The 26,367-nt window shown below is 36.5% G+C and overlaps 1 protein-coding gene and 1 long non-coding RNA gene across 4 annotated transcripts; one reads left to right on the plus strand and one right to left on the minus strand.

Moving 5' to 3' along the window:
- Window positions 1-3,373: 3,373 nt before the first annotated feature.
- Window positions 3,374-7,423, plus strand: LOC131538829 (uncharacterized). The gene is made up of 10 exons (XM_058772978.1): window positions 3,374-4,250; window positions 4,338-4,450; window positions 4,542-4,652; window positions 4,742-4,792; window positions 4,880-4,906; window positions 5,023-5,100; window positions 5,192-5,209; window positions 5,293-5,361; window positions 6,036-6,101; window positions 6,252-7,423. Exons 1-10 carry the CDS (start codon window positions 4,204-4,206, stop codon window positions 6,290-6,292), a joined length of 621 nt encoding a protein of 206 aa, XP_058628961.1. The 5' UTR covers window positions 3,374-4,203; the 3' UTR covers window positions 6,293-7,423.
- An 8,733-nt stretch (window positions 7,424-16,156) lies between these two features.
- On the minus strand, window positions 16,157-20,181 carry LOC131538844 (uncharacterized). 3 transcript variants are annotated; one of them, XR_009270701.1, is made up of 5 exons: window positions 19,338-20,181; window positions 18,908-18,990; window positions 18,618-18,802; window positions 17,940-18,227; window positions 16,157-16,436 (listed from the first exon to the last, which is right to left on the minus strand). It is a non-coding gene; the product is annotated as an uncharacterized LOC131538844 (long non-coding RNA). The 3 variants fall into 3 exon arrangements; XR_009270700.1 differs by having other exon boundaries at window positions 19,313-20,181; XR_009270699.1 differs by having other exon boundaries at window positions 18,908-20,181.
- Between the last annotated feature and the right edge of the window lie 6,186 nt (window positions 20,182-26,367).

The raw sequence follows: 26,367 nt of genomic DNA on the forward strand, positions 1-26,367 counted from the left end.
TGGCAAAAAGCAGGAACCATTTTCATACTTGAAGCTGCAGTCCGTAACTTTTTTTGGTTAAAAATGATCCGAAATCAATATTTGAGCAAGTACATAACCAGCCAGTGTTCAAAACTATTGCCTTACTTTAGCCCGATTCACAACGGTTAACTTATAATAATGTTTTCTAATTTGAGTGGTATGGGTAGGTTTTCACAGGAAATTCGAGCATGGCACTGCGTCATTACGTCACATCTGTAAACATAAAGAAGTTGTCCTGGCTACTAGGCTATCACATGTGAGGATCCTGCAGGTGGCAGATCATTTATAGCCTTTTCTCACAGCAGCTAGAATAATTAAATGTATCGTTTTGATGGTGGATTGTAATCCAGAAAGGATTATGTGTTTATGAAACACATGTGAATGAAATTAAATTACATGACTTAAAATGCATTACATAAAAACAATGAGGCAATAATTAATAATATGGTTTCACTGAATAACACTGTTAAAATACATAATTTAATACAAAATAAACAATTTATGTACATTACCATGTTATTACAAATGCCTGCCAAGGGAGCCAAAGGCCTAATTTCTGTTATTACACTTAGGACAATCAAATCTTTGTTTAATCCCTACTGACCAAACATTTAATTCAGATATCCACTTAATCTTTCATTTTTGGCCACCTTTTTGTGAGATGACACAGCCTCTAATTTCTTCAAACGTGAACATCACAACTCTTACAAAAATTAACCATGGTTTTATTGTATTATATTGTATGATTTCTGAATGCTTGAGACCATAAAATCAGGCAACTGTATTAATAAAATTATAGCCATGGGTAACTGTTTAGAGCTACAATTGTAATTTGTAAATAATACAATTTAATTACAATTTATTGATTTACTTTTATATTTTATTAAAGTTCTATTTTGACCCCTATATATATAATATATATATATTTTTTTTACTTCTATAATTTTGAGAGAGGGGACACTTACACTTACACATTTAGCAGACGCTTTTATCCAAAGCGACTTACAGTGCATTCAGGCTATACATTTTTTTGTATCAGTATGTGTGTTCCCTGGGAATTGAACCCACGATCTTTTGCGCTGCCAACGCAATGCTCTACCACTGAGCCACAGAAACACAGCAATACAGTCACAACAATACCCATTTGGCCAGCAGAGGATTATTGTAGCGGTATATTGACCCTGCATATACAGAAAACCTATCTTCATAATTCTTGGTCTATTTTCTTTCATATTTCATGTGTAGAAAAATGTTTCTCTTTTTTTATATCCGGAAGTGCAAGAGATATGATTACGTGATTGACAGGTCTAGAGTGAACGAGCTCTGACTCATAAACACTCGTGGAAGAAAATGGACTGTGCTCTTCAGATCACCAATATTAATATCAATATTATTATCAATATAAAAAAAGTCAATATTAAATGTGTGTTCTGAGTTTGTCACACCACAGAAAAATGTGTTATTAACCACGCCCACTCGCAGAAAAGCTGCCGTCTCTCTCAACTGTCTTCCTCTAGCAGCTTATTTTAATAAGGAGACCGAGCTGTTTTGTAAATGATCGCAACCAGGTATTTAGGCATAGCTGGCTAGCAAACTGTAGGCTGTAGTAACTAATGGTAATGACAGTAACTCGCGATTGAGCCGTGAACCACTGATGCTAATGCTCTCTAGTTATTAGGCTTGTTCGAGATGAACTAGCCTGCCACTGGCTGGCGAGAGTAGCCACTTGCAGTCGGGGCGTAATTAAAAGACATCAAGATGAAGACGTCAAGTCGGACACTTTCTCATGTTCGCAGTCTATGTGGAAGCATCCAAGATAATTCCGCAAGCAGCTGCAATTCCAGGTTTACAAACAGAGATGGCGACAAAGATGCAAAACTTACGGACTGCAGCTTTAAAGAAAAGGATGCAGTAGTCATTTATTGGAAAATAAGTGTTTAACTTTTTGACAGAGACACCAGTACAGTAGCTGGATGACATCCAAAGACCGTAAAGGCAATATGACAAAGTCTGGGCAAAAGTGTCTAGGGCACGAAGATTGCAGCCACCAGAGAAAGCAACACCTTGTTTGAGGTGGGCAGTACTGCTGGAAGTGAGGGCTTTAGCCTCAACCAGCCCATTGAGGAGGAGGACATCAACATGGTGTCTGACACAGCCCTGACAAGTTCTGAAAGCGAAGAAGATATGACACCCATGCTTAAGGAAGAACTTTCAGAATGGGCCAGCATGTTTCATGTAAAACACAATGCCATTGATGCTCTCCTAACCATCCTCAAAAGACATGGACATGCAGACCTCCCACAAACTGCAAGAACTCTCTTTGACAGGTCAAATAAATATGAAGTTAACACCAGAGATGGTGTTGACATAATAAAACTGACCGTATCAGATCAGCTCTCAAAACACCTGAGCAAATATCCCACAGCTCGAACAGAGCATCTGCAGTCACTTGACCTATCTTTAAACATTGATGGACTGCCATTATTTAAAAGCTCAAACCTATCCCTCTGGCCAGTTCTTTGTTCCATTAACTTAACACCAGCATGCATCTTCCCCCTCTGCCTCTCCACTGCTGCATCCAAACCCAAAACACCAGACTTTGTCAGTGACACTGTTCAGGAATTGGCAGAACTAATGCAGAATGGTCTGACCTGGAAAGGCAAGTGTTTGAACATCCAACTAAGATGTGTTACCTGTGATGCTCCAGCCAAAGCCATGGTCAAGTGTGTGAAACAGTTCTCTGGTTACTATGGATGTGACGGATGCACCCAGAGGGGATCCTGGGAGGGTCGGATGACCTATCCTGAAGTTGACAATCTGACCTTGAGGACAGACCAATCATTCAGGGAGTGCCAGCAACCAGAACACCATCATGAGGAGAAGATTTCACCTTGTTCTGCCCTCCCAATTGACATGGTCAAATTGTTCCCCATAGACTATATGCATCAGAGCTGTCTTGGGGTCATGAAAAAGATGCTGCTATTGTGACAAGAGGTAGGTCAGAGTACCGGATGTCATCAGGAGATGTGGCCCGTGTAAGCGAGAGGCTGGTGACACTGAAGAAATCGATTCCTGACTGCTTTGCCAGAAAGCCAAGGGGGTTGCAAGAAATTGAACGTTGGAAAGCAACAGAGTTCAGACAGTTTGCTTTATACACAGCGAAGATTGTTCTGAAGGGAGCACTACAAGATCACCTGTATGAACACTTCTTGTGTTTCAGTACTGCTCTGTGCATTTTAGTGAACCCAGAACTTACAAAAGAACAAGGGCCTTATGCCAGCCAAATACTGAAATACTTCGTGGAGAAAGGACGGAGCTGTATGGGAGACATTTTTAGTGTACAACGTCCATTCATTGCTGCACCTTTCAGAAGATGCTCAAAACTTTGGCTGCCTTGACAACTGCAGTGCATTTAAGTTTGAAAGCTATCTTCATCAGATTAAGAAAATGGTCCGCTCTGGAAAAAATGTCTTAACTCAAATAGCAAATCGTCTGGAGGAAACATCAAAGTTGAAGCTAGGAAACAAAGAAAAAGCACTGTCACTGAAAGGCCCGAACAATGTGTTTGTTTTAAGCTCTGAAGAATGTTGTGAGGTGGTTTCAGAAGAAGGGGACAACACAGTGTTATGCCGAGTGTTCAACCATTTACAGCCATTTCTGATGACACCATGTGATTCCCGTGTTTACGGGACATATGCTGCTAACGTTAGGCACTCACAAATGCAACACCTTGACAGAAAGGCACTTGAAAGGAGGGCATTCATGGTGGAGGAACACCATGGAATCAGAATTGTGGTGTCCCTCCTTCATACACTGTAGGCTCTGAGAAGATGTGCATAGTTATTAATTAATTAAATTTACAGACATGACGAATTATAACCAAATCAACAATTGCATCACAATACGTAAGCCTGTCTGGAGAAGAACTTTTTTTATACCATAAAACTGAAATGATGTAACATCAAATCTGAGCTAGCTGGATCCTACAGGAAGAAAAGGAGCATGGACAATAACAAAATGCCAAATGTGTGATTTAATCACGAGGTTAGCACAAGTGACCTATGGCCATCTATTAGCAGTTAATTACTACATTTCAAATGACATTTCAGCAATTCAACTTTTTTTTTCTGTTTTTCAAACAGGATTATCTGTGTTATGTTGTGATCCATTTTATTGAGCACAATGAAGTTGAGGTGGCACTATCTAGATGGTTGGAGTGGAATGAAGAGGTAAGACGATAATAATAATAATATGAAAAATATTATGATATATGAATACATATATGAAAACAAATGCATTTGTTAAATGTCTGAAAGGTGTTGTATTGCTATTGGCCTCACTCAAATACTGGTTTCTTGGCCAAAAAAATGTGCCATGCCAGACAAGCAGCTGTGGACTAAATATGCCGTCCGAATATTTTCTGACACAGGTGAAATATGCAAAATAATCCATACATTCTCTTTAAGCTAAATAAAAAATTGTAAAGATTTCTATAATAAGTTGCATTTCTTTGTGAGCAGATAGTTATGATATGGCAAGATTCCGGGCAAGAAAAGCCCAGGAAACGTCACATGTTGAGGACTCTGATGGAAACGGGGGGAGAAAAGTCATTCCTCCAAGACGATTTAGAGGTATTAATAGCTGCTGTAATAAAAATCGTAAGCTTCCTTGCTAATTTATTATGATAGGTAGTATTAATACTAACTTTTATTTCTTGCAGAAGAAGAGGTTTGGCTCAGCCAATCCAGATGTGCAAAACAGGCTGGAAGGTGTAAGTATGCACATAAACTAAATGATGTTAAAATAATCAGGGAAAGCCAAAATTCATGTTTTCTATAAATATTATTTTGTTTTGCAGTTCATGAGAACAGTGAATCATCTCAAGGTGAAGTTTTTTAAAAGGATAATGAATGATTCAAAACAGAAGCAAGACTACTTTTGCATCTAGTGTTTCTGAAGTATATAACATTATTTGTTTCTAAACTATTCCCTTTGACCCAGAAAATGAAATTACCAGCTTACATGCAAAGAGAACTAAACAAAAGAAAAGATCAAGATTAACTGCACCTGCACCTGCGAGTAAGTAGGAAAACAAGGTTTATGCATTTAGAGATGTCACAAATGCTTGCATAATCACTGTTACTCTTTTTGTTATTGTTGTTGTTTTCAGCTGAGGACGATGATGAAGGTAAGGCCAATGTTTTTTTTTTTAGTTTTCATAGCTTTTAATGGATGTGATATATTTTTTACTCAAGTATTTTCCTGTGTTAGATGAGGAGCTGCAGCCAAAGAGAAAAAAATCAAAAGGATCTAGTTTGATGTTGCCCAGTGCTCCTTCTTGTGAGTACATTTTTTTAAATATAATTTTTATATAGTTTAGAAGTTTGGGTTCATTAACTGTTGATAATAATTATAATTGTTTCTTAAGCTGCAAATCAACATATTAGAATGCTTTAGCCATCACAGGAATAAGTTACATTTTAAATATATTAAATAGAAATCTGTTATTTAAATTTTAATAATATTTCAAAATATTACTGTTTGACTTTATTTCTGAACAAATAAATATTAATAATAGTCATGAATGTTTAATTGTCTTCAGTAATAGCAACATAAACAGTATATAATGCTATTTATTGTTCAGCTTTAAGAATGCATTTCCCATAATGCTCAGGGGTGACGGAGTTTGTGCTGTGAAAGAGCGAAGCATGCCTGATTGTGCTGGTGCTCCAGAAGCTTGTATAATTCCTTGTATAAAACTGTATGACTCTTAAGTAAACAGTTTGATTTATAAATACACCAATAAATACAGAATCAGAGACTTTTCGAAAACAAAAACTCTAGCTGATAACACGTTCTTCAGGTGGCTATAGAAAATAGGTGGGTAATTAATTTTCATGTTATCCATGGCATAGATCAAATGTGTTAACTAACTGAATAGCCAGCTAGTCTGTGCCAACAGTTTTGTAATGGATATTCTTGTTTTGTTTTGTTTTTTTGTGATGTGTTTACAGTTCCTTCTGTTTCAACATTCCAGTCAGAGACACATCATTCCAGTTCCACAAATCAGCAGTTTCAAGGTACAAAGGAAAATGCTATTATTATCACCTTCATGGTTTAAAACAGAAATATTTCCAACATTGGAACAGCGGGCCAAATTTAAGTACTCAGTATAAAGTGTAACCCAAATATGCAGCTGGACATTTATATCTAAATTTATGCTTTTACAGGTGGACTGAGGAAGAATACAGTACTACGATTAATGATGTGAAGCAGGAGGCAGAAAAGGTTCCAAGTGGTGTACTGGGACCAGAGAACAGCACGAGAAAGACCGTTTCCAGGAGTGTTATCAGTTTGTGTTGTTTTCTTGTTTGTTTCTAAATTGTGTAGTTTTTGAGATAGAATATGTGACCCTGGACCACAAAACCAGTCTTAAGTCGCTGGGGTATATTTGTAGCAATAGCCAAAAATACATTGTATGGGTCAAAATTACTGATTTTTCTTTTATGCCAAAAATCATTAGGATATTAAGTAAAGTTCATGTTCCATGAAGATATTTTTAAATTTCCTACCGTAAATATATAAAAACTTCATTTTTGATAAGTAATATGCATTGCTAAGAACTTCATTTTGACAACTTTAAAGGCGATTTTCTCAATATTTTGATTAATTTTTTTTTGCACCCTCAGATTCCAGATTTTCAAATAGTTGTATCTCAGCCAAATATGGTCCTATCATAACAAACCATACATCAATGGAAAGATTATTTACTTATTTATTCAGCTTTCAGGTGATGTATAAATCGCAATTTCGAACAATTTACCCTTATATGGTTTTGTGGTCCAGGGTCACATATTTTATTATTATACTGTAAGTTCAGGTGAGTTTGTTGTTTTTGTGTTTCTTCATTGTGTCAGTGTCAAATTTAGAAGAGCACTGATGTTCCTTAAAGGGATAGTTCACCCAAACGTGAATATTCTGTCATCATTTACTCTCCCTCATTTACTTGTTCCAAACCCATAAGACATTCATTCATCTCTGGAACACAAATGAAGATATTTTTAGAGGTTTCTGGCCCTCCATTAAAAGTCTAATCCCAAAACTGACACTTTTAAATGTTCTTAAAAAGATCGTACAAAAAATCCATTTGAATTGAGCTGTTTAATCCAAGTCTTCTGAAGAGACAGTTACTTTAAATGAACAGATATAATTTATGCTTTTGTGCACATATAAACGCTGATCAGCGGACAATGACGTTTTAATTTTAATTTTTGGGTGAATTAAGCTTTTAACTGTTAACTGTCAATTTTTATGTTATGTAAGATTAGTTACATAAGACCAGTTGAGATGGTATGACCCTGTTGGCTTATCAAAATGTTCATGTTAAAGTATAACAAATGTGTCAGAAAATGATAATAAAGTATTATATTGAACCTGTACAACATTTTAATATATGATTTTTCAAATTGCACTCTTTCATGTTTTGCGAGTTTGTAAATTAATAAAGAGTGGAATGTTCATGCAGAAAACTAACATTTACCTAACTGAAATACTGATGTTGCTTTTATCAATATAGTAAATAATTATTTATAATTATACTGTCCAGGTGAGATGCCTCAAAAAAACCCTAATCAAAACACTCATATACACTATGTGGGGCCAGTCCAGTACCCATACTGGGCCCTAGTATATCCCACATGTGCTTCATAAGTGGGACCAATATGGGTCTTGTATGTGTTTCCCATTTGGGCCCCACTTTAGCCCCAGTCAGGCCCCATATGAGATTCATATGGGCTGATTCAGATGGGGCCCACATGGAACCCATGGACAAACCCATGTAGGGCCCATATTTACAGCCCGTATGGGGCCCACATGGGCCCCATGATAGAATGTTGGCTGGGATGATTCAGTGACAAAGACAGTGACTTGATGCCACCTACTGGCAGTTTCTGTCTAATTTTTAAAGTATAAATTGAGTCATTTAAATTTATATATTTAAAACATTAATCTCATAACATTGTTATTATGAGATGCATTAATGCCACCTCTGAGTCTTGTCAAAAAATGTCTTAAATTCTGTAAATATTCCTTTGTTGATGCTGATTTCATTTGACTGGAAACTTATTCTTCCTGATTGTTATTGTTATATCTTATTATTTTAATTGAATTTATTGTTTAGTTAAACATTTTTGACAAAAGTTTATACATCTAAATTTTTTGGAACAAAAGATGACATACATTTAATAAAATTAGAAAAATGGCATTACAAAGAAAAAAAACAAAAAAAAAAAACTTTAAGGAGTCAAATAACAATAGGAAGGTTAATTTCTGGGTCATTCCTGGGATTCGGTAATATTTCAGTCCCCCAGAGTTTCTAAAGTGGTTCACCAAAATGAATTGTTAGAAGCTTTTCATAAAACTTTGGGATGTCCATTATAATTAATAAAAATAATTATTGCATTTTTATATTTTTAACATAAAATAATGTCTTATCTATCTTGAACCAAGCATTTTGTAATGTCCCTGAGTTTTTACTTAGAAAATTATTTGTGATTGTCTGTGATTTTTGGCAACAATGTAAGCATTTACTTGTGTTCCTTTCTTGTAAAAAACTATTTTTCTAAAAAAAAAAAGCAAAATATTTGATAAAAAACAGACTTTAAAGTTATGTCTCTCAGTCTGAACTCAACCCTGTCACACTAACCATTCTACGCCCATAATTCAGTCTCCACTCATATGTGACTTCATTCAGGTCTCTTTAATAGTGCTGCAGAAAATGGTTCGTAGTATCATACTTTTTGTTCATATTTCTGAGGCATGTTATAGTCAGGGGGGGGGGGGGGAGTTAGGACGATTCTAAGGGCCCGACGATGGGGAAACGTGATTTCTACCGAGGGGAACGCTAGAGACCTGCATTCCCTGGGCTTCGATCGGGCCAATTTTCACGTCATAGTTCAGACGCGGGCTGGGCCTCTTTTTGGGCCTCTCCTTATTTTTATATTTTAGACATCCATCAATTAGTGATGAAAAAAATTGCCGCGCCGGTGGAAACAACATGAGACCGTGCCGCAACTGTGAAGAGCGGCTCGACGGTGTTTAGAGTCCCGCAGCAGCAGAGAGCGTGCCGTCAGCGCAGATGAAGAGTTCTGCTTCAAATACACGCAATACACGAATGATGTATTACTCTTACCTTTATGAGCAAAAATTACGGCGTAAGTTGTTTCCATTGAAAACAATGCAATTGACTGCGCTGGCGCCTCCACGTCCTGCGCTTTAGCTTCGACTCTCCGCGCAAACTACTGGATACAGCGCACATTTATCTAGGTTTAATGTTTAAACATTGTTATATGCTTGAACTGTTTTAGTATATCTATAGATTGTATTATAGGCAAGTCATGATGATTTGAGAAGGCTAAATTGTTCAAACATGGCTATGATCAGTCTGTCGCTGGCTGCTTGGTCATTACTTTAAGAAACAATAAACTTATTTAACGAACAAAAAAATGCTCAAAACGTTTTTTCTAAATTAACTTAATAAACCCCGCAGGGCCCGATAGCAGGAGGGTACTGTCAAGCTGTCAAACAACTCAACCCGTCATATAAAATTAAGATGGAAAATTATTACTTTTACAACATTTACAACTTTTTATTTTAATTTATAAGTATATTGAATGTGTTTATTTTATTGCTGCCATATATGGTGTACTCTCCTATGCTACGCAGTAGTGGCCACAACCCCGTCACACTCAACCCCATCACAAATATACGTATTTCTCATTGTTACAGGGTTGTAAACTTGTGACAGGGTTGAGTTATTTGCTTAATTTATTAATAATTTTAATGAAAAAATATAAAATAGTCATGGTTTCAGTAAATATATATACTCCAAAATCATTAAATAGAATATTTGACGTAATATGTCCACTTAAACCAGAGGTTGCGTTAGACTTTAATATTATCCGTTATTTTGACGGACAGGGTCGTAAAAATTCCGTTATAATCTATTATTACCCGTCATTTTAATTTTCGTATTATAATTATAATAACCCATTTAATTGCTTTTATTTTTGTTCACGTTTTCATTTTAATAATGAACCTAAAGGACGAGCATCCCAGCTAACAAAAAAAGGTCCCCAGGACGTCCCCTAAACGGCCTCTGCGAACGTCCCCCGGACGTCAGCGTGTAGGGTCTCCTTGACGTCGAGCGGACGTTCGTTAAGACGTCCTCCGGACATTCACAGGACGTGCAGCGGCCATTCGGGACGTTTAGGGGACTTTCGCTTTAAGTACTCTGAATGTCATTTTATTTTACTTTTAGGCTAATCAAAGACAACAGACACGTTATATGGAGCAAAATACGTTTATTTTAATTGAACAATTGTAAAGTTGCGGTGCTCTTTCCGTGTGTGTGTGTGTCTGCGTCTCTGGTTGTCAGCTGTGGGTTTAGTCCGATGGCAATTCTTCCCGTTGTTTTATAACAAATTCATTAGTGTTATGATTGATTTAATATGTCTAGGACTACCATTTATCCATTGAAAAAAGATTTGCAACGTTGTTGTTGACAATTTGGATTTAGACCAAGCGGTCCGAAATTTAGCGCACATATGAAGATAGGCTGTCCCAAATGGGCTTTTTTGCTCATATAGGCGTCTCAGTGTGTATTTTTACCATATGAAGATTCAATATTTAAGTTCAATATCTGTCAATATTACATACGTTTAATCATTTCAGCTTTACATGCTAATGTTAGCTTCGAAAGTGTTCACAGCCTAACGAGCAGCCGTACATGACAGACAACTTCAGCAAACGTTTAAAAAGGTAAACGTAATAATAATATCAATCTGCAAAACAAAAATTTGTTTTATTTTTTGCATTCTATTATCACAGTTAAAAAAGATTTTGTTTTAAGGAATAGGGTGAAGTCAGCTGAAATGGGCCTCGTTTTGGTAAATGACTTATAATACCATCAAATAAGCAATGCATAAGAACTAATGATATTTTTATAAATTAGCATGGGTCTCTTAAATATGTATATATTTTTAAAATGTCAAAAAGTATAATTGTTTTAAAATTAAGAGAGTTAGAGTATCAGCAGGTATATATTCTTGAGCCACGGCACAACATTAAGTTAAAATGGGCCAATATAAAAAGAGAACAACACCGTGTCAATTTACTATTAAAAATAAAATGATTTCAGCCGAAATTACCTATGGTCTTTAGTGTGCCATAGCAACAGCACCATATGCATTTCATTAAATAGAAAGTTGAATGAATATTTCATTAAACAATGCAATTAAAATGAACTGATCATGTTGTATAGGTGTGTGTTTCTGTGCAGTGGTGCCTTTTGTGTGCATGTACACTACCAGTCAAAAGTTTTTGAACAGTAAAGAAGTCTCTTCTGTTCACCAAGCCTGCATTTATTTGATTGAAAGTACAGCAAAAACAGTAATATTTTGAAATATTTTCACTATTTACTACCGACTCCAAGCTTTTGAATGGTACAAAAGCTTTTTATTTCAGATAAATGCTGATCTTTGGATCTTTCTATTCATCAAAGAATCCTGAAAAAAAATACTCAACTGAATAAAAAAAGTTTCTTGAACAGCAAATCAGAATATGTGACCCTGGACCACAAAACCAGTCTTAAGTCGCTGGGGTATATTTGTAGAAATAGCCAAAAATACATTGTACACAGCAAATGTCAGAGTGTTACAATCCCAGAGTTGTGATGACCAGAGTATAATTTATACACTTTGGAGTACAATGGGCTTAAAGTACACTTATCAGGTTTCACCAGAAACTCTCTCTAGAGTTAGGTTATTGGTAGTGTCAGAGTAGTGTTGATGTGGAGCTGTTGTGGTGTTTATGGTGGGATGATGAACTCTTTGAGAGTCAATCTGTCCCGTCCGCACATGAGTTTAGGTTTCGATACGTCATCAGATCGACTACGCGTTGTCATTGGTTGAATCATGAAGCAGCCTCGTGGAGACCAGTTTCCAACTGACGCATCCAAAGACGTCGACATTTTGACTCCGCAGAGCTACGTTATAGGTAAGTTAAGAAACCATCAAGTGAATAATGCCGAATATTCCTGTTTATCTTCTTGTTTTAATTCTCATAATAACTAAAACACTAAAAACGCTAATGTAGAAGTGAAGAGGCGTGACGTCTGGCTAGATAATTTACTATACTAATGGCAGCTAAAGTAATTGTGAATGTTTAATCTGGTAAAACTGATTTTTTAGTGATAACGTTAATTCAAAATGAAAATGCAGCATTCATTTGTTACTTAGCTGCCTCTCTTTCCCAATCTCGGGCCGCGTGCAGGCCAAATTGGCTAGCTAAAGCTAGCCTAACATAACGTTAATTATTTGAAATGATTGAGTCTGATTTTTTTTTTTGCACTAACTTACATTTGGTATTGTGCGTGTGCAATAAACAAATTGCATTTTTATGTTGTAGTAACATGTGAGGAAAACTACAGCAATGCTTTTCAAAGTACAGTACCAAGGAAAGAAGAAGTACATCAAACTCAATGGAGCATCATATCCAGAATTTCTCAGGGAGTTAATGTTAACAAGTTAATGTTTCTGCTTCAAAAAAAAAAGCCATTTGATCCGCAAACTACTTATGGTTTTGACAGATGACCAATATGTGGTTCCTGTACATTTGTTTGTATGAGGTGTGGTTTTTGAACATCTGTGAACATTGTTTTTCACAATAGTCATTTTGTGTCAAATATTGTTGAATATAAAACATGTTTTCAAGATTTGAAATGTACACTGAAGTTTGAAAGTGTTAAAACTGTGACACAAATGACCTGTGGAGTACATTTTCACTCCAATTGTTAAATAAAATACATAAAAAGCACTGACTTGGAGTATTTTTCACTCACTAAGAGTTCTAGGTTTACACTGCAGGTGTTGGAAACTATTGAAACATGGTAAAAAAAAAAGAGAAAAGCTTTAGAGTACATTTGTACTCTACAAGTGTTAAATAATGAGCTCTGCAAAGTGCGCCAAAAGCACTGACATTGGAGTAATTCTTTTTCTTACTGAGGGTTCTAGGTTTACACTGCAAGTGTTCAAAAGCACTGAAACGGTGTCAATAAGTGGTAGTTATAAGAGTACATTTTTACTCTCCAGGTGTATAAATGTAACTCTGTTTAGAGAGTGTATATTTTACACTTTTTACAGTGTTTATTGAACACCGAACTCTTGGACCTATATATACACCGAAACCGGTGTTCAATGTACTCCTATAGAGTACATTGAACACTCTGATTTTTGCTGTGTATGGGTCAAAATTATTTATTTTTTTATTTATTTTTTAACATTTTTTTAAGCCAAAAATCATTAGGACATTAAGTAAAGATCATGTTCCATGAATATATTTTGTAAATGTCCTATTGTAAATATGTCAAAACTTCATTTGAGTATATGCATTGCTAAGGACTTCATTTGGACAACTTTAAAGGCGATTTTCTCAATATTTTGATTTTTTTGCACCCTCAGATTCCAGATTTTCAAACAGTTGTATCTCAGCCAAATATTGTCCGATCCTAACAAATGGAAAGCTTATTAATTGAGATTTACACATCATCTGAAAGCTGAATATTGAAAAATTGACACTTATGACTGGTTTTGTGGTCCAGGGTCACATATTAGAATGATTTCTGAAGGATCATGTGACTAGAGTAACGATGCTGAAAATTTAGCTTTGATCACAGGAATAAATTACATTTTAAAATATATTCAAATAGAAAACAGTTATTTTAAATAGCAAAAATATTTTACAATTTTACTGTTTTTGCTGTACTTTGGATCAAATAAATGCAGGCTTGGTGAACAGAAGAGACTTCTTTAAAAACATTAAAAATCTCACTGTTCAAAAACTTTTGACTGGTAGTTTATGTGTATGTATTTTTTTAAGACTAGATTTTGTGTGCATACATATCTAGGCCTATAAACCTATTTTCACCTTCAATTTCTGTGTAAAAAATGTGTGTGCAGCCCATTTTAGCTTAACCAGCCATTTCTAAAATGACCCTTTTCACAAAAACTTAAGTTTCTTTTATTGAATTAAACTTTTTTTTTATTTGAAAGGGCATGTCAAAACATTGTTCAAAAACCTTTGCTTTGTTGGTAAGCATACTTATAATTGCTTTAGTACCCTTATTAGTGATGAATGAAATGTACTATGTGGCTCACTTACCTTACAATTTCTCTGACAAGCTTCATGTAACACTTCATGTACATCAGCCCGCCTTAAGAAACTCAGACCAATCTAAATTATTGTTACATGTCAACAAGTTGAAGAAACAATACAAGATCAGTTATTATGACTGGCTATAAAAATTAAAGGGGTCATATAATGCCATTTTTGTACAAGCTAATATGATTCTTTAGGGTCTAAATTGAAAGTTTGTAATATACTTTAATTAAAAATTCTCATTAGTATTGTAATAAAACACTCATTTTACCTGCTCAAAAACAGCTCTGTTTTCAGCACACAGTTTTAGTGCGTGTTTTTAAATGCTAATGAGCTTTGCTTGCCCCGCCCCTCTGTTCTGTGGGGCGTTTTTGACACAACACATGTGGAGTGTTGCCTTGACAACAGTTGAGGGTATATTTTGAACGTATAACGTTTTGTTCATTATAAACGTGGGATTATTAATTATATTGAGAACGTCGTAAATAGAAAACATGCATGTACCCTGAATGTAAACATTAGCCACATACACCGTGAAGCGTGCTAGCGATTTGCAAAGATTAATATAAAGATTAATATAAAGGTTAATTAAACGTTACACTCACTTCTTCTGGAGGTTCAGCAGGAACACGAATAGTTGGTACCGATTCTTTTTTCAGGGGCAGCTTCTTAGCAAAACCAGCTTTATACTGACCTTCATTTATAAAGCAGTCTGGTGAAAAATGATTCGCGCAAACATGAAAACATTGACGTTGCTCGTGGGGAATATTCCCTTCAAAAGCGAAACTCAGCCACTGTGTCTTCAGCGGTTCGGACTTAGGAACATCAAAATGACTGCTGTGTTCATTATTGCACCCGAGAACAGAACACCACAATCGCTTAGACGCCATTCTGCTCATAGACAGCTCCAGCGTATATCAACAATGACGCGCGGACTATGATTGAAAGCTTGCTCACGAGTAAGGGCGGGTCTGTGTTGAAACACTGCTGTCAATCAACCATCGTGGGAGGGGCGTCCGACCGTGTGGCGTCACACGGTCGAACGGCTTGATTTGAGACAGGGTAAAACAAATAAGGAGATTAAAAAAAAAACACTGGATGGATTTTTATCATTTTATGATGGTTGTGTACAGGCACTGCTAACACACATTTCAGTACAATCAACTTTTAAAAGTGCATGTACCATTATATGACCCCTTTAAGAGATAACTACAATATTTGACCCATTTTACCTGATAGCCCATTTTAGCTGACTTCACCCTAAGCTTTAAAATCCAATTTGAGTTTATATTTTAGTTCAAATTTGTCAGCTCTCTTTGTCTGAGTTGCAAGGTGTCAGGTCTGATAAAAGCCCACGCATGGGCGACTGGATTTTTCAAGTGTTGTTATGGTAATGGCAGATGAGGGACGAAACAGGGACGTTCGCAAACTGGCTCGGACGAATGTCCTCCGAACGTCAAAAAAGAAGACCAAATGCGGACGTCCTCAAAACGTCCGCCAGCGAACGTTACACAGCGGACCAAAACCGGACGTCCTCAGAACGTCCGCCAGCGAACGTCAAAAAGAGGACCAAACGCGGACGTAAGTGAACGTCCTCAAAACGTCCGCCAGCGAACGTTACAAAGCGGACCAAATCCGGACGTCCTCCGAACGTCCGCCCGCGAACGTTACAAAGCGGACGTACTGCGGACCTAAACGGAAGTTCGGAACGTCCGGGGGACGTCCCCTGTTTGCTGGGATATTGGCTTATGCATTTATTTATTTATGAAGAGAACAGATGAACAGAGACTGCGTCAGTGACAGCGGAGGACACTTAAAACAACAAAATATGCTAGTGCTGGATAAAAAAAAATAGATTCTTATTTTTATGATCATTTCTTAACTCACGATCCTGTTTTCATTTGATGAATGCACAGTAACGTTAGACAATCGGCTAAACTTTGTGTGTTACTTTTGATATGAAATGCAGTCTCAGGTTTCAAATTCTGTCCATTTTATTAGGAAATTCAAGCAATAAATACCGTTTTGGCGCTCTTTAATGTGGCGTGATAGATCGCTGTAGACACCTCAGATCAAGCGATTCGCTTTACTATATTCGCCTGTGAGTAATCAAAGACAGCAAAATACCTTTATTTTTGTTCTGGAGACGATCGCGCGCTCTGCTGCCTCACTGGAGCGCACTCGCCACCAACTGGACAGGGCTGGGAATTACAGTTATTAATTACAATAGATCACCCTCAGTTTGTGTAATCTGTCAAAGTGACAGACGGCCTTCAGATTTTTCCGTCACTGCTAAAAAAATTCCGTCAATGACGGATTTTCGGTTAACGCGACCTCTGACTTAAACGTGGACAAGCATCATACATCAGAAATTGTGCCCACATTTGCAGCAGAAAGACAATGTTGGCCATGCAGATATGTTGACCCAGAAACAAGGGGACAATATGAGAGAGAAACAAAACCAAAAATTTAAATTTAAGGCAATGTATCCCTTCAAATGTGTTACAGTCTCCAACCCCATTACACCTTGTCACATTAATATTTTTAGAAAAATATAGGGAAGACAATTAAGAAAAGTATTTATTGCTGATTACCATCTGACATGTTAAGGGCTAAAACAATAAAATTGTGGTTTTAGTTAAAATTTTAAATTAAAAATATTTTTTACAAAAATAAAGAGACTGTAAACACACAATTTGTGTATTTTTAGCTTCAGTCCTATAAAATTGTGAAAATGATGATAAATGTTACATTTGTTATCATTAAATTGTTATCAGGGACACGAGCAGTAGGTAGATGTTTGTTTTATAAAGATTTCTGTGTAAAATCCTTATTAAACCAATCCCATTTTGTCCGTTACGGGGTTAAAAAAAAAAAAAAAAGCTGGAAAAAAACTCAAATTGAAAAAAGGTCTTTAATGCCCGAGGTGGGAAAATGATATTTTGAATATGATATATTAAAATATGATGAATATTTGTTGGAGGTTTGATATGTGCCTAATGATGTGGGGTATTTAGAAGTTGAATCACATGTAGTTGAAAAACATGTATATTCCAAGTTGAAATGTTACCGAATCCCAGGAATGACCCTCCTGTCATTGATCAGAAGGTCTGTTCCTATTTTTTATTTATTTATTTTTTTTAAGTAGGAGCACTAGTGCTCCTGAAAAGAAATGTAAGCATAGAGTCCTCAAGAATGCAATATTAAAAACTAACTGCAAACGTTTTTGCAAAGTAATATGTGCAAATTCACACACAACGTATCTTTAATTTGGCCAGAATTGCAGGTGCTTGTCTAAATATACAAGAAAGTTTAGAGAAAATATTAAATACGTTGTTAATAAATGCTATTATGGATTATAAAGTGTTTTATAATTAAATACATCCGAAAAGTCATCTAAAATTACCATTATTAACCCCCGCCCCGCCCCGCCCCCTTTCCAAGCTAGAGTCCCCCCAGAATTTCCACCACTGTGTCCATCCAAATAAGTAGTAATCTCTTATGAAGAACTATTACTTACTAATTCATTACTCAGAGTTTATTGTTAGTTACTAGTAGTTTCTAGAGTGCTAATATTGCATTATTCACGTGTTCTTGTGTAGTTGCTTATTAATGATGTAACAGTATTCTAAACTGTTACCCATACTTTTGTCCAACTATTGCAATTGTAAGAGCACATAAAAAGACAGCACACTCAAGTTCACCTCAGAAGCATCTTTGTCTGTCTTTGGGTCTTCTGCTGCTACTAATGGTATCTGTCTGTGAGGAGAAGGTGTGCTTGTTGACCGTGGGGCTGCAGACACCTGCTTTATTTCAGGAAAGACATTTGAAATTAGAAATGTATTTTAAATCTTTGTTAAGTAATGTATCCAAATGTGCTTCATGTGACCGCTGTTTTTTTTTTTAAATGGAATGGCTTTTTGATGGAGGTAACAGACTCCTCTCCTATTTTGCTTTCGCTGCCTCCACTTCTCCTTCAGGATATGGTGTTCCTATGAAATGAAATATATAGTAGGACTTCTTATTTATTTGTACAAATTAATTTGTGTGGTAGAGACATTCTTTAACATTAGTACGTTTCTTACATATGTTTATATATTTCTTGATAAATTTATTAGAAATATAGGTTTTCATTTTATTTAAGCTAAAGGACCACAATTTCTGTTTACTTTGATGTAATTTGACTAGCCAAATGTCATGGTAATGAGCTAATAAGATTGTTTTGTTGTTGTTTTTTTTGCATTACAGCAAGGTGGTGAACAGACAGTTGGACAGATGCAGGGATGGAAAATGCATCCTTAGGCCTGTCTTACCAAATGAGTAATTTCTTGTATGTCTGTACTTTGTGATATATTAACGTGTGTGTGAAGCATAACACTTACTAAGACACATTGAAATACAACAATGTTGACTCATTAAATTCCCTTAGAAGTGCAGTGTGCGTGTCTCTGTAGGTCCTTATGAAGTCGTCAAGTCTGGTCAGTCGTCTTCCTTTAAAACAAATTTTCTTCAAGTCCCACTGATTCTTTTCCATAATTGCTTGTGTCTTGTTGTCCTTTGTGAAATTCTAATAAGAAAATAAAAAGGATTATAGTATCTTAGTACAGAATTAAATAATAGGTTCAAAAATTTAACCATTAGATTGCATATATTCATTCAAATTATTCAACACCTGGGTTTTTTTCTTCTAAATCTTTGAAAATTTCTTTGAGAATAGCTGGTATGGGGGTCCTTCACCATGCTTGCCCAGGTCTCCTGTAGATACAGTATAACACATTAGTTGTACATCTTGTTTGGTCATGGTTTAAGGACACATTTCTTAGAACAACACAAGCTCTGTACAAAGCTGAAAATTTGCCCTGATGGTGAAAGCAGAGGAAAGGTTATAAGACCAAAACTGACCAAATCAACGGCCCTTAAATAATTAATTTGCATAACAAATTTCATTTGTATCTGATTAATAGATTTTGATATTTGCTATGGAGCAAGCATCTGATGAGCTGACTGACCCACATGGACATTATTTGTCCATGCCTAGCAATGGTCCAAAAGTACTAAAGACATCTGAAAAACATACTATTCGGTCAATTACAACTGTACACCTAAATTATTGTGGGTGTGGCGTCAGGCCTCGGAGAGGCTTTTATTAAACAAAAATAATAAAAATAAAGTGTCCAAGGAGAAAAAGTGTCCAAAAGAACGAGGGCAGTGTTCTGGAAGGGAGGGTCCAGGTAAGGGGCGGAGTCCGGCGGAAGCACGCGCTCCCACTCGGGTCTGGGACGCGAGAGGCGGCGACTTTATTATAGCGGCGGCTTCCGCGGAGTCCGGCGGGACTTGTACGGCCCGGCATCCTGGCTCGACGACCATCCACGGGTGCAGCTTCTTCCGGACCGCGGGTTCGGCGGCTCACGTCTCCGGTGGCGCGGAAGTCCCTCTACGCTCCAATAGCATCTGCGGACTGCAAGAGAGGGGCGTAACTTGAAGGGGGCGTAACGTGTAGCAGGAGGCGTAACTTGAAGTTGTCCAAATCACACAGAACCACGCGAGATGTTCAAACGAGATATTTTTTGGCAAGATGGCCGCTCGCAAAGAGACAGCGATGAGAACAATATTTCCCGAGATAATAGTTTAAATTTAAGTGTATAACTTAGTTTTATGTTTTGCAGTATTGTTTCTGGAGCTGGTAACCTAAAAACATAACTTTCCTCGGCATTCTGACTTTGTGTTATTTACTTTCATGAATAATATATGATGTTCTACATGCACCCCAAGGAAATGTAAGTCTGGTTAATGACGAATTAATGAACAAGACTCAAGACTTTAACTTATTGACAACTTTTCCATGCTCTGAGTCGGGGTCTTTTTTTAAAGATAAATGTCCACTGTCTACATAAACATGGATTAATGAATTTGAAAAACTTCCTTCAGGCAGACGATACAGGGTACCCATAGCAACAAGAAATATCTTCAAGAAATCTTTTATACCATCTGCTGTTACTTTATTAAATAAATGATATATAATCAGGTTTATGTATATTATGTAACTAATTGCTGTTGTTTGTTAATATTATTGAGTTATCTATTTGAGGTTTAGTGCTATCGGCCTAATTTCTATATACTTATTTTGTGTTTCATGTGTCTGTGATTCTTGGGGTAGGACGTTCTTGTATGTTCTGTGTGTCTGTTGTATTAGACTGTGAAGTCAAGTGTATTTGTGGTATATGTTTTTGTGTGGACAATAAAGATTTCTAATCTAATCTAATATCTCTGTGTCCATTAAGGTTCTGCCTTTAATTTACCTATTGCCATGGTGAATCGTAGTACAAGCCTGTCAACATACATTGCCTATGATAACAATGGTTTTGTTATAGTAATAACACTTTACAGCCCATTTTGCATTTAGATTTATTGAAACAGACACCTACAACACACAATATCTGTAGATAAAATGCATAGATTCTTTGGATACTGAATTAACTGGCATATAAAGTGCTTTCAGATTTACAGAACTGAGATAAATAAAAAATTAAAAAGTAGAAATGCATGTAGTCTGAGCCTTTCCAACAGGCATATAACAATAGAAAATCACATCAAATAGAACAACAGTTATTACAATGTGCCTCCGGCTTCATAAAAACAGTCAGCGCTACAGTATCCGGCAAATTCATTGTCGGAGTAGAACCCCTGTAATTTTTTTTGTGTGAAATTACAATAAGCACTTATTGTCAAACAAAACAATCAGAACTAATACACCCTACAGCACACTCCCACTCACACAACATGCCACGCACTGCACTTTAACACCGTTCTACCGGACTACATGCACACACTGCAATAATACAACCTATCTGCTATCACTGGATACCATACAATGCACATCCACGACATTACATATGTAAAATCTGTTGCACCTTTGCGCAACTATCTATTGCACTACTAATCTGTTGTAAATGTACAATCTGTTGCACTTTCACATATTACTATGTATAGATGTGTACATAATGCAAAATAAAAAGCAGCAAGCCTACATGTCCAAGTTGAGTGCACCCAGTGATTGATTGACTGATAGATAAAATGGATAGATAAAGATATATAAGATAGATAGATAGATAGATAGATAGAAGGACATGAGGAAAGAGACAAAACTTACTGTCAAGCCAGCAGAAATGTGCTTCCTTCAGGAAGGATTCTTCTCTCACTATCCTCCAGAAATGTGTGCATGTGAGAGCCAGGGTATGGATTGCAGGGTCACCAAATACCTCCATGTTTAACAGCTGTCTTCTCGTGGGTTTGCATATGTGCCACAACATATGCATACTCTCCTATTTTGCTGCAGAACTGGCATTTGTAGTTTGGGCCTTTGGAAATTGGATTTTTTAATGTACCTTCCCTACAAACCGTTGGATGAAGCTGGAAGCAAATAAAAATTAAGAATTTTATCTTTACACACATCATCAGATCAAAAACACTTTACAACACTTTCCAAAAGAGTCATGTTCTCTAAAGGTGTAATATTTCAGTAAGATTATTAAGTACTCTATTCAGGACGAAGTGCACCTGTTAAGAGTGACACAACCCGCACTTTTGTGATTCACCATGCAGTTTTCATTCCAGCCAAAACTGCAGCAGGTGTTTTCACTTTATACTGATTCATCAGTGAACTTAAGCATTTCAACAAAAACACTTCACAACACACAAGAAATCCCGTTTCCACGTATTTGCTGGCTAACAATTAACTTATGTGACACTACAATGGCAAGCCCCGTCTTTATTAAATTTAACGTCATCTACTTGCGAGAACGGTTTTGAAAAGAGCCGTTTTAACAATATTCATCTGGCTGACCTAACTTATTACATAGCAAGTGTTATTACACCGCAAGAACGTATAAATGTTGCTTACTTAACAACGCTAAGCGAGGAAGGTTAAGTTTTAATAGGTTATCGGCTCCAGAAACAATACTACAAAACATAAAACTGAAGGGCGACGAATAAGGGACGGGGTGGTGATGACAATAAGGAGGAGGGCAACCGACTTGTCACAATATATATATATATATACACACACATAGAGATATAGATATAGATATTGCTGATAAGTTTGAGATAATTTCATACATTGATTAATGACTAATTGTTGCAATTGTTTTTATTTCCCATATCAAGATTTCAGAAAATGCAGCAGTTAACTAACAATAAAGTCATGACAAGAATGTAAGGATGCCTGTTGTTGCTTTGGTAGTTGTCACATCCACTGATACTCTGAGCTCTGGGTCAGCTGCTGTCCATGGTTCTGAAGCTCCACAGCTTCACATCATCATTCCAACTCAAAGAATGACATCCGACCTGCTGCCTCCTTGAAGGGATAGCAAGTTAGATTCCTTAGCCTGATCACTTTCTGCTGATTTTCAATGTAGTTGAGATCCTGTTTTGCATAAATATGCACTGTTATCTCTGTGTTTTTGTGCAGCAAAGTCAGAAGTCAAAAGTCAAGACTAAAGACACTAATACACTCTTAACACTATTATTATTATTTTTTTGAATGAATGAATGAAGGAATGATGCATTTATATAGCGCTTTATTGTGTATTGCCGTACACCCAAAGCGCTTTACAATCATGTGGGGGGTCTCTCCTCAACCACCACCAGTGTGCAGCATCCACTTGGATGATACGATGGCAGCCACAGGACAACGGCGCCAGTGCGCTCACCACACACCAGCTACAGGTGGAGAGGAGAGAGAGTCATAAAGTGTTTTTTTGCTCTATATCTACATTGTTACAATACAAACAGTAAGAATGTCACACACAAGGCAGAGGCAATACATAAGATAAGAGTAAAGGAGAAATACCAAAGTGTTAAGCCAAACATAAAACATAAAAACAGTCAAAGATCTAAACTTATTTGTCATCTCAAAGCCAGCAAAACATATAAAATCTGACATCAGTAAAAATGAACAACAACAAAATTTATAATTTTCTGCGAGAGGCAGGTACAGATACATAGATAATAATAACACATAATCAACAAACTGGCAAACACCGTTTCATAACATTCATTGTGGGTAGCTGGAAACAGAGAAACCTGAAGAATGGAATGTGCCTTTTTCCTTGAGAAACAGGCCTCTCCATACGTTGAACTTATGTTTTCTCCTCTCTGGTTCAATGTGACTGTCTAGGTCACAGAGGTTATTGGGGCCTTTTGACTATGTGACCTACGTTTACTCAGAACATTTATGTGGTTTTCTAGGTCTGTACGTAAAAAAAAAAAAAAAGCTAAATATGGTCTTAATTTCTCTCCGTTTCTCTCTTTCTGAGAAACATGTTGCAGACATGTTGCATGTGAAAAACTATTTTCTTCAGTAAATTTTTCTTCAATTTATTTTTTATCTATGACTCCTGGACTTTATTCATCATACCCATTCCTTGGGTATAAGTGTAAAATATGTGATATAGTTAGGTAATAAATAGCATTTGTCGACTTTGTTATGCAATTTAAAAAAAACAAAAAGATACAGTAAAACAACATGAAAATCATCACAGCGGTACTTGGGGAGATGTAGAACAAAAATCTTTTGGAGTTTGAAGAAAACAATTAGATTTTATATTTTTATGAATTTTTAAAATATGTCCATACAGCAATGTAAATAGCATTTGCCATGAATTTGGTATGCAATTATTAAAAAATGATACAATAAAACATCGTGAAAATCATTACAGTGGTACTTGAGGAGATGCAGAACAATAATCTGGTGGAGTTTGCAGAAAACGATTTGATTTTATACTTTTATGAATTTTTTAAATATGTCCATACAGCAATGTAAATTGTTTTTGTCATGACTTTGGTATGCAGTTATTAAAAAATTATACAGTAAAACAACGTGAAAATCATCACAGTGGTACTTGGGGAGATGCAGAACAAAAATCTTTTGGAGTTTGAAGAAAACAATTTGTTTTTATTGTTTAGGAATTTTTAAAATATGTGATATAGTGAGGTAATAAATAACATTTGTCGACTTGGTATGCAATTTAAAAAAAAAAGATACAGTAAAACAACATGAAAATCATCACAGTGGTACTTGAAATGCAGAACAAGAATCTGGTGGAGTTTGCAGAAAAGAATTTGATTTAATGTTTTTATGAATTTTTAAAATAACATACAGTGAGGTAATAAATAGCATTTGTCATGACTTTGGTATGCAGTTATTCAAAAATGATACAGTAAAACAACATGAAAATCATCACAGTGTTACTTGGGGAGATGCAGAACAAGAATCTGGTGGAGTTTGCAGAAAACTATTTTATTTTATATTTTTATGAATTTTTAAAATATGTCCATACAGCAATGTAAATGGCATTTTTCTTGACTTTGGTATGCAATTATTAAAAAATGATACAGTAAAACAACATGAAAATCATCACAGTGGTACTTGAGGAGATGCAGAACAAGAATCTGGTGGAGTTTGCAGAAAACAATTTGATTTTATTTTTTGTATGAATTTTTAAAATATGTCTATATAGCAATGTAAATAGCATTTGCCATGACTTTGGTATGCAATTTTAAAAAAATGATTAAAAAATTACTACTGTGGTACTTGGAAGATGCATAACAAGAATTTGCAGAAAACTATTTTTTAGAATTTTTTGTTTATGAATTTTTTCAAAATACAATTAAACAATAAAATACCATTAAATAAGAAGTGCCTGTATAATGTGTTTTTTATCAGCTTATTATTATCCAGACGGCTTCAGTTTGATAAGTGATTCAACCCACTCTTTAAAAAAAAAAAAGATTTGCAAATGTTTGGAAGCTTCACGGCTATCACTACAACGCAACGCCATGTAGACGCGCAACAAAATTTTCGGTGTAGATGGCGTGACTGCAGTAGTTCTTAAAAGCTGAAGAATTCCAAAGGAACTCCGTTATTTTGACAGGAAAATACAACAAAGAATATCGTTTACATGTAGCGCGTCACTTCTGCATGTTATGAAAGACTCTCTTGCGCTGTATCTTTCTTTGCGTGCGTGTATGTGAGAGAAAGCGATGGCGAGTTGTGCGCCTTCACACTAGAGTTTATGGTCAAATACAGCTACACACTGCGCATCCATTCAAATGAACTGAAAAATTTAATTCTAATAATATAATATAGTAACGCCACATTTTATTGTCAGTAACGGTAACGGTGTTGTAATGGGGGAAACAGTCATTCGTTTGATTACTTGTTACTGAAAAAAATAACACCGTTAGTAACGCCATTTATTTATAACGCCGTTATTCCCATCACTGCCTGTTTCTGTTTCCCCTTGATTACGTTTTGTATTTAAAGCCTGTGTTCATCCTTGTTTCTTTGTCTGCTATTATTTGTTCTATGTGTTTTGCTACCCCTTGCTCCTGGATGTTTTCTGTTTCTTGATTTGGATTTTTATTAAAAGACTTTACTCCTCGTCGTGTGCCTCATTAGTATAGCAAACCATAACAGAATAGCATACCGAAAAAGTGAGTTATTTTAAAGCTGCGTTTTTCTTTCTGTTTATTTTGTTTTCCTCTCCCGGAATGGCCTTGCCAGCTGTCCAACTCCTGTGCCTGGAGCAGATGGACCGTTCGCTGGAGGACCATACAAGGGACTTTCTAGATCTGGCGTGCCTTACCCACTTCCCTGACCGCTCGCTATGCGTCTTCTACATCACCAGCTTGAGCGAGCGGTGTAAGGCACGCTTGCCAGCGAACGGTCCCAAAGAGGATTTCGCCGCTTGTGTGGAGTGGGTGCTGGAGAGTAATGGACTGTTTTTCTCCGTCAGCCCCTCAGAGGAGGATATCTCCAGCCCCACTCCCGAACCAGAGACCAGCCAGCCGTCACCCCGCTATACAGAGATACTGCCTGAGCCCACTGCAGACAGAGAGCCTGAGTCCGCTGCGACTGAGCCTCAACCATCCTCTGACCAAGTGCGTGAGCCGGCAACATCGTCCGTCTTCGAGGGAGTTTTGGTGGTGTACGAGGGCTTGGAGGGAAGCCCCGCCCACACTCCTATGACTGAGGGATACATCTGGTTTCTGGGAGTTATGAAGAGGAACTAATGGACATCTTCCAGATGGACCTGATAGACTGGTTTGGAGAAGTACTACCCTTTGCTCCTC

This window comes from Onychostoma macrolepis, chromosome 04 (assembly GCF_012432095.1).
Source record: "Onychostoma macrolepis isolate SWU-2019 chromosome 04, ASM1243209v1, whole genome shotgun sequence".
Lineage (NCBI taxonomy): Eukaryota > Metazoa > Chordata > Actinopteri > Cypriniformes > Cyprinidae > Onychostoma > Onychostoma macrolepis.